The sequence below is a fragment of the Corvus cornix genome, chromosome 8 (genome assembly GCF_000738735.6).
Source record: "Corvus cornix cornix isolate S_Up_H32 chromosome 8, ASM73873v5, whole genome shotgun sequence".
In the NCBI taxonomy this organism is placed as follows: domain Eukaryota; kingdom Metazoa; phylum Chordata; class Aves; order Passeriformes; family Corvidae; genus Corvus; species Corvus cornix.
The window spans coordinates 27,013,416-27,027,259 of record NC_046338.1 but is presented as its reverse complement, the minus strand read 5'-3'; the positions used below and the strand labels follow the sequence as shown (position 1 = coordinate 27,027,259).

The window sequence follows — 13,844 nt, the reverse complement described above, 5'->3', positions numbered from 1 at the left end:
AGTTGGAAGAGACCCTAGAGCTCAGTCTGCATGGAAGTGTGGGAACCACTAACTGTTTGTTGTTGCTTCTGTCCATGACAGAATGCTGCCTCCTTGGTGCCTGTGACCAAATTTTAACTATCAGCTGTTCTTTGAGGAGTTCTCATAGCAAAATGAGAGCAAAATATTTTACCAGCCAGGAAAGACTGAGAATTGAGCTCTTATGTCAAATCCCGTGGGGCAAGAGGAACAGAAAACCAGTAATGCTGACAAGAATCAAGCATCTTCATTCTGTAATTAAATATAACCACGCATGCCATAGTGCATGCAAACTACAGATGTCAAAGTACAAATGCTGATGACCTAAGGCACCTTTTACACCCAATGTCTAAAGATAAAACCCTAGGAGGATAGCCAAACCACCTTTTTCTCATTTAAACTGCAGTTCAAAACAGCTTTGCTATTTCTTTTGTAAATGAGGATGACCTCAGAATTAAAATTTCAGTCTAAAAGCAGCACTGTAAATCACAGGGCACTAATGGAAAAGATCCATGCACACACACATTGCCTGAGTCACCCTGAGCTTTGCTCTGCAGGCACTGCTGTAATGACAATAAAATCACTCCTAAGCAATAACCACTTACTGCCACAGATAAGGCAGAGGAAACAAACACACCTTGTTTGCTTAATCAACAAAATGTTGGCCTAGATGTGTTCATCTCATGTTTAATTCCAAAACAATTTCCCTGCAAAAGATGTCTGTATTGTACTATTGGATATGTTACAAGACAATCAGTATTTGGCCTTTGCACGAGCTTGTTTAAGCATGCCAACAGCGCTGTGAATTTTCAATAGAAACAACAGCTCTGCTGCCCACATCCTCCTCCAAGACCAAATCCTGCCTGGGGCTTGCTCCACAGTGCAAATCCATACTTACACCCTGAGTACCATCTCAGATTCCAAGGAATTCAGGTTTGCCACTTCTCCATCGCTTGAGGTCTCCAGGTTTCCAAACCTGAAAAAGGAGATGGATGTTTAGAAGAAACTCTAGTGAATAAAAGCAAAATCCCAAATAGCATCATTCATATACCATAAACAACTACAAAGCGCTTCCAGCTCAAACTACAAGGAATCCTAACATGTGGGCAGAATTAAGGAGTTTGAAGATTATTTCATTTAGGAGGGAAAAAATCCTAAAGAAACAGCCAGTATCTTCCAACCTAATTTGTTAATTTATATGAAGCAGCCTGCACACAGGCAGAATCAACCAAAACAGTGTCTTTGCTCTCTGTTCTCTCTGCCTGTTTTCACTCCATCCTTTCCCAGGGCAACATTCCAGTGCACAGCAAGACTGTAACACAACCACCTTCTCCCAGTACGGCTTCCGTGTCTCTAGCGCCTGCCATTCATAACAGCTCCAAGTGTTGCTTCAATGTTTCCCAGGTGGCAAGTGCTCACTTTGTGCCCAAACTTCTTATGTGAGTGGGAAAAGCCCACGATGCTGTAAAAACACCATTGGGAAAGAGGGAACCATAGGCACAACTCCAACAGTGCCAAAGGGAAAAATCTCTTACCTACAAGGCACAACCCTGTGCCTTGCAGGCACAATCATGCACTTCATTTTCAGTGGGAGTGCCCATTGTTTCAGATACACAGCTTCATAATTATCCATTAAGAATTCCATGGCTCCTTAAAGGCAGGTTTAATGAAGGTGGATGATTACTCACTGTCCAGAATAAGACAAGCTGATTTTATCCATTTAGGTTTATACACCTGCAATTAATCTGAAGAGTTAAAACAAGTGCATCCTTAAGTGCTTGTGCTACAACAACCTGGTAACATCAGACAGAGAGAACACAGTGAGCCGCTTCTGCCCCGAAGGTTTGTGTCAGAACTGTCACAAACTCATCCAAAAAGGTTTCAATGGATTGAAGTGGTGATAGTTTTATGCTCCTCTCAAGCATTGGTCTAAGGCTTCATATAGAAGAATCACAGATATGTTGTTAAAGGGAGAGGATTTCACTCTCCACTGCCATCTACTCTGTAAGATGCCTAAAACACATCTTAGCCAGTAGACAAAAGGCACTTTCTCCCTGCTGGGGGAATTTTTTAAAATAAAAATTAAATTTTTATATTCAGTTTTTAAAACTTGCCATTAATTCTTTGAGAAAAAATTATTGAGATGAGTCCCAATGTCATTGTCCTACTATTGCATGAAATATTAAATATGTCTTTGCAGAACATTAGGCACTTGTGTTTAAATCCCACTAGAGACACAAGCTGAGTTTTACAGGAGAAATCTGTAAGACGGCAATAAAGAGTAGACAGTTTTCCGTGCAAAGCTGGAGAAGGATATAAAGCTTCCTTATGTTGCCAGATGCAAATCTCTGCCTCTCATCTCTCCATGAACAACAGGTCATTAAATACGGGTTAGGAGGAGTTAATGACACAACCGATATAAAGAACAGCCTTTCTGCAGGCTTCCAGCACAAAGAGCCTTTCACTGCCCAGCCTGTAGGAATGCTTTGCATACAAAAAGAGACACAAGCAACAAAAGGATCCTGTAGCCCACAGAACTTTTCAGCTTGGCGTTTGGGAAGTTACAGACTGCACTCAAAGGGACTGACTAAGCAAATGAGAGCAGAATGTAATGGGTAATACTGAATGTTTAAATACTGGAAAACAGAGTGGAGAATGCACCCCTGCATCTCTGTTAAGAAGAGGGAGGAAAATACTCTGAATAACTCAGAAAGAATAAGGAAAGGTGATCTCTGCAACAGCCCCAAACAAAGACCTAAATAAGCTTGTAAGCATCAAAACAAGCAATTTGGAAGCCCAGATCCTCAGGAAAAATAAGGTGGCTTGAATCCTACACACATGGAGTCATGGAAGTGACATGGAGTGACAACTCACTTCTTGAGTTGAGTAAACAAGCTACCTGATATAAAGGAAGAAGAGAAGAAATAATAGATGCTACAGGAACAGCAGTGAGTCAAACACCACAAAGCTGCTGTCCCAAAACGTGTGGCTCTGCTACTGCAGGACCTATTCCTTCGATGCTCCCCCTCCGCCTCCCCTGTCCTCTCCATTCACCCTTCAGCAAAAGGAACGAGTGGGAAACATGAAACTAACTTGTTCTTTGCTGTCATTACCCAGCTCCAGCTCTCCCACAAACAGTCTCAATTCCCTCCTCTGTAAACTGCTCCAGACAGGGACTGGTTGCTACTTTATCTGTGCCTGCGCCAAGCACAGCATGGCTCCACTTCTGAGGAACACAGTTATCAGGGCAAAATACAAAATGGAGGAGAGGAATTTGGCCTCCTTTTACCCTCATCTGGATAGCTAACCAACTCTGGCTTCCATCACACCTTGGAATATCCCCCTGGGAATACCAAAGGCACCACACTCTATCCCCACACCCAGGGGCAGGAGGAGCCACTCTTCTTCCCTCCAGGAACTTCCATGGAGGGCTTCCACATCAAAATGCCAACAGGATCTTTTTCTTTTAGCTCTCCCTGCCCACTTGTACCAAATAGTGTTAAAAGCAGATTTCCAAAGCTGTCTGCTGCGCTTAGATGCTGAACTCCCATGAATGCTAAAGGGATGTGGATGTTCAATTACTCCTGAATACCTTCGGAAACACAAGTCGTCCCATTCACTTCTCAACATCCCAGCCTATGTTCAAGATTTTGTCTAGTGACTTCTAATCTATCTTAAAAAAAAACTCAATAGGCTGAATCTGGGTAAAAAAATTAATAGGGCTCTGGTCTCAAATTTAATCAAAAGCAAAAGGGTAATGTGAAATCCTGGAGGGAAGAAAATAAAAAAATGCAACAACCAGATTTCTGAAACTGTTTCTAAACCCAAAGTTTCTCTTAAGCACAGCATCAGCTTTTTTATTTGTTTCCCTGACTCAGGGAAGAGCACCTCACCTGCTTTTGGACACCGTAAATGCTTCCTGCCCCAAATTCAGTCAGTACTGCGCTGCTTGGACATGATACTCTGCAGACAGCATCAAGTGAGCAACAGGTATCCCCACACACTTAGGGTACAGGATATGTACATTTCCCATGACATTTTCCCAAGAGTCCCAGGACTTTTTGTGTAAGCTGGGTTTGTGTAAGTCTAACACATTAATCAGACAATTCTGCAGCACTGTATCCACAGCAAATCCAGCATAAACTGAATGCACTGGGTTTGAGGGTGATCCAGGTTCCACAAATACACTGCGGAGAAAGTTTTCCAGTGAGTATGTACCTACAAAATGTAATACCCTGCAAATGGGAGATGTGGGTGCTATTCCCTCCTCTCTCCCAAGGAGCTGCTCACCTGTGAAAAGCTGGAGGGGCCTGTTTTGATCTGGTCACATCACTGTTCTCCCTTGGACCAAACAACAAGAGCTTAGCACTGCTACTCCTAATTGTTCCCTTACTTCACAACCCTGAATAAGAGACAGGGCTCAAGCTCTTCAGATGAAATTAAAACTGACAACAAATGCCAAAACTGTGCTGCCTTTTTAAAAAAAAAAAAAAAAAAAAAAAAAAAGAGATTGCCTTTTTCATTATTACTTCACTGGCACACAAAACAAAACACGAATTATGCACTGACACCCACTTTAGTCTCTGTACCCTGATTATTAACAAGTATCACTAAAAACAAAGTTGCAAAAATGTAGATGCTTGGCTACTTATTCTCAACTAATCTAGAGATGAAAACCAAGCTGGTTAAAATCAATTACAATCCATCTTTTTTCAATTCTTTTCTTTATAACATCTGCTTTTCTTCACAAGTCCATATTCCTCAGCTACATGTATATTATTCCAACTTTTATATCTTAAGTTTCATCTATATTTTCTCCCAAGCCATAAAACTTGCGAGTATCCATGATATACAAAAAGCCAAGAGAAAAAAACAGGGATTCTTAAGCACTACACTCCTAAGATTTGTGAGAGGGGAAGGAAGTGGTAACCTCCTAGGATTTCCTGTGGATCCTGTTGTGTATTATAAAAGGCTGGGGATGATGCTGACAAGGTCAGGCAGCCCGCTCCTCTGAAGGGGGCGTTTTATGTTGCTCTGAGAGGTACACAAGCCAGCAAGATCAAAACTGGGCTCAGGAAAGAGAGTTCTGTTCTATGGAGACAGTTCTCCTGGGCTTTCCTGCCCTCTCCTGACATTTTCACCTCTTTAAATCAGCGTGAGAGGAGGCGGGCAGGGTCAACTTCCTTAGAGCTTTAATGTTTTTATATTCTTGTATGTATCCACTGTCAATTTTTATTATTCCTCACATTCTGAACCAGAATTGGGATGGACTGAGAGATAAAGTAGAGAGCAGTCAATGTAACTGTAACTAAGTCAACTCTCCAGGATGGCTGCTCTTTTCTCAGCTGATTGCTTACCTGACTGTCAGGTTATTATTGTTGTTATCTTTTCTAATTGAGCCAGATGGCATTCCTACAAAGCAGACAAGATTGTCCTTTTCAGATAGAAAAGAAAAGCACAGATAATTTATCCATGCCTTATTCCTTATCTACCTAGTTGGAGAGCAAAAATTAAACCCTAGGAGTTCTTATGCCACTTCTCTGTTCTAATTACTTCATGCCAGAGCAACCATTTCTGCAAATCACAGATTTTGAAAGTGCAACAAATATGACACTCCCAAAATAAGGACCCAGTCATGTCTCAGTTAGAATTTAGGGTGAGAAACTAATGCTGTGTGTTCCAAGCATTTATGCAGACATAGCAGCCATGATTTAACAGTCTGACCATAAAAGCTATTCTTATAACATTTAGCAGTTCCTGGGCTGTCTGCAAAAATTTATGGCTGCATATTCACGTGACGTAATAGAATTTGCTCTCCCATTCTTTCTTGTGTTTGTACAATCCCTGTTCCGAATCAGCAGCCCCCAAACAGAAGAACAATGTCTGAAAATATCGGTATCCAGCAAAACTTTGGAATCTATTCTAGGTATGACTTTGCAGCCCATGCATTCTGTTGGGTTTTTTGAGGGAAACTTGTATTAATTTTGCTGTGTTGGTCCAGCTGGGTTCTTTAGCAGCCAGACATGGAACAATTTCCTTACCTATGCTTTATGAGAGTTGGGATGTGAGCAGCAATGCATTTATAGACTGGATGTTTATGCTGAAATTCTGGATTTTGCAGTATTCTTGACAACAGGCTATTAAATCCATGCCCACTAAAAGCAAGGGAAGAAGTTCCTGACGACTTTCCCCTGTTCCCCTGTTGTGCACAGCGGTGGCTCTTACCTGTCCAGGAGAAGTTCCAGCACTGCCCTGGGAGAAGCAAAGGCCCTGTATGTTGCAAGGAAGATGCTGATGTAGGAAAAATCTGCATCTCCAAAAGCTGTGAGAAGGTTCTCCACCAGTTTCTCCAAAGTTCCAGCTTTTATAGCCCTGATCTTGGATGTTTCATACTGTCTGACAGTGTGCTCTGGGGGTAACTGGTCTCCTTCACCCTACAAAAGGAAACAAAAGCAAAGTGCAAAAGTCAGGCAGGAAACAGATCCCTGGCACAGATTCCAATGGATTAAATCCTATCTTTTCATGCGAATTGGCCATCACCAGTTACTAAATGATTTTGTCAATATTTGCTGCTCTCCAAGCACCAAATGCTGTATCAAATAATGGATTTTTTAAGCAACTCTATTTTAAAACATTTCTCTGACATGATCAAAAAATATTTTACAGTATGACCACTATCAAGTTAAGTCGTGATTCCACCATATATTATTAACTGAAAGACAATCCATTATCCCACAAAGAGTAATATTACTGAAGGGAACAAAAGTGCTAATTCAGTGTTTCATTTAACTTCTGAATAAACATGAAAACTGACCATAACTTAAGTACTGGCACCTGTGATTCCCTTGCTGAAAATACCAACTTTGCAGCGTCACACAGGACCCAAGGTCAGAACACATTTGGTGCAAAAACATTTCAAGATACTTTTGCAAGGAGGGTGTCAAACTCATCTTGCAAACAAGGCATTCTAACACTTCAATTTTCTCTTACAGTTTCCACTTGGCACAATATTTGTCCATAAATCTAGGGTTTGGGATTGTGTATGGGTATGTTTTTTAAACAGCATTTGTTTTAAATGCTTACAGCCTGCCTTGAGTCTGAAAGAACATTTCCTTAAATTCTGCCATTATTTAGAGGATAGTTTAGAAAAGTATTTTTTTGACTCGTTTAAATCCTATTTTGTAAAGTATGTGAGATAAAAAGCTTTAAAACTGGGATTATAAATAAAAAATGTCCAATATTTACACAAACACCTTGATACTGAGGGCATGAAGACAGCATGTTAATGATAGTCACTACCAACCCTGGCTCGGGATACTGACAAAACGCAAAGGAAAAAATAATCTATTAATAAGATAATTAAGAATTAATCCCACTCTCTTCCTATTTACATCACTACACTCCACTGCTTTGGAATTGTTTCTAATAGACATCCCTTTTGGTTTTAAACAATATAGATGTCTTTAGTATCATTCTAAGGTTCTGTCTCTAATATTATTACAAAGCTCTGCTATCTCATTTCCCATCTTAATGAGATCCAACGAACCCTTATTGTGACATTAAAACACAACCTACTGCCTGTATTTAAAAAAAAACCAACCAAAACAGATTAGACAGGGAAAAAAATTGCTACATTTTGTTCCATGGATCTTATGTCTTTTTTAAAGGCATATAACTTGTCATATATCTGACTTAAAGGTGCATCTGGAAATATATATGAATTATAAAAATGAACTAAAAGTGTATCTGGAATTATGTATGACACTGTCATTACAAAAACATTAACAGGATATGTTGTCACCACTATGTAACTCTCTTACACTCAAATATTCCTTAAGCAAAACGTGGTTCACCAAAAAAAAAAAAAAAATTTACAATTTTCTTGCTAATTCTTCATCTAACAATTAAAATACCCTTTTAAAAATAACTAGTTACACAATACAACCACTTTCTGACAGGGACGAAAATCTGCACCACTGTATTTAACTCTTTATTTTCAATCCAGCAGATTGACCCGCTCACAATGTAATGGTTTATGGACAGACACATTTACTCAGGGCACATAAAACCCTCTCATTCTCTCAGGTGAGTATATTCAAAACAAGGGCAGAATTTGCTTCCAAGACCGATACACGCACAAAATTTTCCATTAATTGCAACACTACAACTTCCCCAAGACATCATGTTGGGAGAATGTTAAAAAGAAACAAAACCCAAAAAAAAATCCCACCAAAGCAAAAACAAAACCAACCTCAAACTCTGAAAAATCAAAAACTTTGTCAGCAAAACATCAAACTGTTAGAAACCATTGTGAGACTTCTGGGATTGTTTGTATTTGTATTATTTTAGTAATTCTGCCTGTAAGTTTAAAAGGAAAAGGGACTTGGCAGACGAGCTCAATAACAGGCTTTGAGAATAAGACCTTGTGGGCTGAGTTTCACGCTAACAGGAAACTGCTCAGTCTGGATTTAATCAAGAGGCCATCTCTTCGCTGACACAACCAGGCTACCCAAAGGCAAAGGAGTTTTCATGTTTGCTTTAGTGCCCTCTGCTCAGAGGAACACTCTACTCACTGCCATGAAAAGATGCTCCTAAAGCTCTTTGCAATTTTTGACAGGAGTGCATGGTGACCACTGTTAGTGGTACCAATAAATGACACCAGTTTTGCACTGTTTTGTGCATCCAAAGAACTAAAAAAGCTCTCCAGCTCCTGTTTGTCTCCTTCAGCACCGTGTCCAGTGGTCTAACAGAGACCTCAACATCTCAGGGCTTCAGTAACATTTTCTTGGTCCTCTAAAACAAACAGATATGACATTTTAGAGTCTAATTTATGTATTTTAAAATCTCACTTTGATTTTTCAGGCAACAGATTATAGCCTTGATAATCTGCAAGTGTAAGTGATGCGCAAGTAGCTTCCTACAAGACGGACAGCATCTTTTAAAAGCAAATGTAGAAAGATTAAATGGAGGTATCCTTGCAAATCCTTATTTTCTGAGGTTGTGTGCACACTGATGTAGTGTAATTCCAACATCTTTACTAACCCTTGGCAACGCTGTACCTTCTGAGGGGCCCACTCTCTTTAATGTGATCATCTTACAGCTCTACAGCGCAAAACATTACCTACGTACACACTTCTTGCTGAAACAGGAGAGCTCCATGCAGACCAAAACACATACAGGCTGGAAAACTTCCTCCAAACACTACCTGTTTAAGCTTCAGTGGGAATATAAATTAACTATAAATGCCACCATTGCCTAAATTAATGCTACAGCCTAGCAAGAGGGATTAGAGACTCAAGAAAAAAAGGAGAGTTAAAACTCTGATCAGTACAAAACGAGGATGCTACCCAAAGATATACAGAACTATAGTAATTATCTCAGAAATATCACTGGAAACAATTGCTTTCACCCAAAAAACCCCACTGCTCTGCAGGTTTTTCCCAATGCAAATATTATCTGTTGAGATTCTGGAAGTGAGAATCATGGAATAAAATCGATCTAATTGTTTTTCATTACACAGACTGGAAAAAAATACTAAAACAACTAGGATGAACAATAAGAAAAGGAGATATCAAATACTCTTCCGGCTCAGTCATTTGAAACATTACCACTCCACTAAAGATTTGTTTTATTCAGAAATTCTGCTGTTATTTTCAGAGCATCTAACTAACATTTTAAATGCAATTTTGACAGATTTTTAAACGCTTTTCACTTTCCTTGAAACTTACAGCTTTTCCAGATAGAGTTTTCCATTCTTCTTTTAAATTAACTTACTGGACAGGCACCCTATGCTGGAATAAAAGTGCCTGAAGTGCAGTAACGTCTATGTTAAATGAAAATAAAGCAGTCTAATCAAGATTGTCACTGTTTGTCTAAATATGAGTCTGGTTTAACCTTCTGAAAGTAGAAATAAGATGCTCTTTGTGATTTTAACCTTATTTTTTTCCCATTGCTTATACACAGGTTTCTCCAATACATAATTTTTATATCTACACTCATCCTTGGGGGAATTTAAAAAAAAGGAAAAAAAAAATCAAATCATGGAATGATTGAACTTGAAAAGCTCCAGAAATATAAGCATCCATAATGTCACTCTAAGAGAAGAAAAACCTAAAATAGCCTTCATTTAACACGCAGACACACATCACTAAAAAACCAGCAAGACACATGAAACAGAAGTTGTTTAGTTATCTTAGTCAAGTATTTTGGTAAAGAACTGCAAAGACATTAACAACTTTTTTGACAAAGCGTTTCCTTCCAACAAAGACCTTGATGGAGTTTCTAACTGAGTGGAAGGAAGCGGGATTGTGCCACAGCAGCTGACATTCATCTGCACCGACTCCCAACTCCACCACATGACCGTTGAACAAAAAAACCCTCTGAGAAGTGGCGATTTTGCCCAAACAATGTCACATAGCAGTGCCTCGGCTAATCTTATCAAATGGAGTCACAAGTATTTCAAGTGCTTTTTGGGCCAGGCCGTTCCCATCCCCACTGCCTCCTGCCCTCAGTTCTGTGGGCCCGGCGGAGTTAGAGCCCTGCAGATCCCTGTGCCCAGTTGCCAGCATTGAAAACAGCCTGCATGGGAGAAAACTGTGAATTTGGAGCAGAATTTCCAGCCTAGGAAAGCGTGACTGGCAGTGCAGGGCTTGGGTGGCCAGCGGTGGACGTCCTGCAGACAAAGACAGCTGCTTTTATCCTACAGCGCACTTGGAAATGAAATGAAATGAAATAAAATTACACCAGGGCTCTCCACAGAACTCTCTCCACTTCACTAACTCCCATTTTCTCATTTTGGATACTGTTTAAAAAAAACAAACAACAACAAAAACCAAAAACAACAAAAAACCCCACCAAACCCAAAAAACCACACAAAACCGTAACTCTGCATGCTGACTGCACCAAACTCAGAAGCCAAAATAAGTTTATGAGCTCTTTCCTAAGATCCGAAAAGGAGTGTTCCTGAATTTCCAAAGCTCCGCCCTTTTCCTTTCCTGTCACATACCCATTCTTGGCAGCGATCCAGAGTTTCCAGGACCAATTAATTCCATGATCATGACACAAAAGGCATTCTCGTTTTCTCCTCAAAGCTCACAGCCTGGTTGGTATCTTTCTGAAGCGCTGGCAAACAGTCACAAAAGCTGTGGGGCAGATTTAGAGGGAAAAAGAGAAAAGGAAAAAAGCCTCTTACACAAATGCTGCTGCTCAGTTAGAACCCTTTCACTCAGGCAACTTGCAGCTACTTAAAGCCACTCTGGGGAAAATAAGAAACAAGAGGCATTCCATGGTGCTGAGCTGTGCATTCTCACACCTTCTGAAGTGATGCAAATTTACACTCATTTGGATATCGGTGAATTTTGTGGGACCAGCTCTAAATGAATCACAGCAAAAGTAAAGAGACCTAATTTACACATCACCTCCCTGCATGCATCTAAAGAAGTTTTAGCAAGTGCATTACTAAACTGGATCTTCAAAGAGGTCTAGGTTAAAATGGCATTGTGCGGCTCTTACAAATGGTGGAGCTTAACCAGCCATGGGAACATAGAAATTCCTGCTCTGAATTTATCCACTCAGAAGCATCTGTGCAGCGAAGGAATATTATTCAGTGAGAATCAACTCATCCGAGAGGTTCACTGTGCAGCATACAATGTTTTTAAAGAAAAAAAAAAAATCACCTGAACAGCTCCGAATCTCCATCTCTACCTTGTACAATTTATGCACTTACCTTCTTGTCACTTCCTACCTACGAAAAGTTCCCTCTCATCCTGCCTCTCACCTCTCTTGCTAGAAGGACTTTTAACAAAACCAATACAAGGCCTCTCACCCTCTTCTCTTGTCTAACTTGGTGTCATCATTGAGTTAACTGAACCTGAAACATCAGATAACCCATGTTTCTTTTTTGTTGTATTTCACAGATCTGCAGTTCATCACAACCCTGTTCCCTTTTAGGCATGCCAGGGATGTATTAATTTTGTAACTCATATTATGAAATACTCCTTGTGGTGGTTTTGATTGGACACTGAAGCTTAGCAAGTTCCTAATTTAAAACTGAAAAGCAAGAAAAAGAAACCAGTAAGTCAGGTAAGACTCTTAGTCATGTGCATATTACATTGTTGGAGGACTATCTGTCATCAAATGACATTTACTAGAAACACTCTTATAATCCAGTAAATAAATGTGTCCCGTACTAAGTATCTTCCCAAAGCTCTCCTGTATTAGAGGAAAATTATCTGTAAAACTCAGTATCTTCCTCTCTTCAGTGCCCAGAAACACCAAAATGTCCAACCTCCAAACCAAGCAGTAAATAAATACTCAAAATAATGAACAGCTAAGTGAGCAGAACACCAGGATGAAGGCAAGAAAATGGGCTTTAGTGCCCATTTTGGCAGTACAATCAGCTCATTTTCGAAAATATTTTGACTTCTGGAGCCAAAGGAAGTGTTACACAGTGTCTCCGTGAAAGAAGAGCTCTACAAAGTCTGCTGGAACTTGCATAAAGCAGGCAGTGATTAATTGTGAAAACTACTAACAGCCTTTTCCAGGTATGAATTACAGAGGGTCCCTAAGGAGGTAAAGGCAGCTGGTGCAGCTCCCCTGTGCCCCAGAAATAGTAATTACTGCTTCTGCTCACAGCCTTTATCTTAACTCCTCTTCCTCCTTCCCCACACTCTCACAGCTTCTAGTCAGCCCTGGAAATCTGGAGGTGCCAAAGCACCCAGGAACCATTACTGGGAACCATAAGGGAGAAAAGAAGAGGTGCTGAGCAGAGAAAACAAGTATAAAAGGTGGCAGACAGCTCAAACATTTTACTTCAGTCTGAAACAGCTTCTAGTGCTTCTGATCATAGATTACAGGGGTAGGTACAGTGCGCCTGCCATCTGAGGAATACTTAGAGGTTCAATCTCACAGCACAGCAAATTCTGTATTTATATACAATATTTCTAAGCTGCCTTGATGTTAAAAATGACAACTCTATGCCTATCCTAAGAAATGCCAGAGGAAAGCTATTAAATGTTGTTTGTGAAACAGTGGTCAGCAAAGCCCTTTGCCATGTTTCTTTCAAGAAAAAATGCTACAATACTCTGTCATTTTTTAATAAACACCAAGCGTAGCAAAAAGAGGGGATGACTGATATTATCACTAACACAATCAGACAGATTTCATATGGTATCATGATTTTTGACTACCAACAAGTATTCACTTGTCCTGTGAAAAGTCACACTATTTTTTATCTCCTTCCAGAAATGTAATTTAAATTAATTGTGGAGCTCATCATCACTTTCTGCTCAATCAGTAGAAACAAAGAAGGTCCTGTGTGAGGCAGCAGGCAGCAGTGCTAAATTCAAAATGGATTTAAGGATGCCACAAGTAATAATTCTGTTGCATAATAGTAGCATGGATGCATATTACATAACCCAAAATGCTTTTATTCATCCTAATTGTATTGTTGGTTCTCCTTTCACACTGTAAAGCTTGCTCAAACAGTACACAGAAATTAAATTTATACTGACTCAGGAAATCAGTGTAAACTGCCCCTGCATCCAGAATAAACAACAAGGCGAGAGTGATAAATTATAAATAGTATGAATAGCTGGAAATTAAACCTGTAGGTGTGGGGAGATGAAATGCCTTCTGATAGAGGAGAAAATACTTAGCAAAAGACTGACTGATATTTTAAAGTAAACTGATCTGGGAACAAGGTATTTCTGTGGAACAACAAATACCCAAGAAATGCTGTTACATGTCTCATAATAATTACTGTGAGCAATCTCTAATGCCAATTTTTTCTAAGCTTTTTAAAAAGAAATAGGTTAGCAGTCAGTAAC

At 39.8% G+C, this 13,844-nt stretch overlaps 1 protein-coding gene across 1 annotated transcript in view; it reads right to left on the bottom strand.

The window, feature by feature from the left end:
* The window catches only part of RGL1 (ral guanine nucleotide dissociation stimulator like 1), a 54,856-nt gene that overhangs the window by 28,501 nt on the left and 12,511 nt on the right, over positions 1–13,844 (bottom strand). Inside the window, exons 3-4 of the mRNA XM_039555875.1 lie at positions 6,244–6,452; positions 917–994 (exon numbers count right to left, since the gene is read on the bottom strand). Of these exons, the coding sequence (XP_039411809.1) occupies positions 917–994; positions 6,244–6,452 (287 nt within the window). The remainder of the gene's footprint in view (positions 1–916; positions 995–6,243; positions 6,453–13,844) is intronic.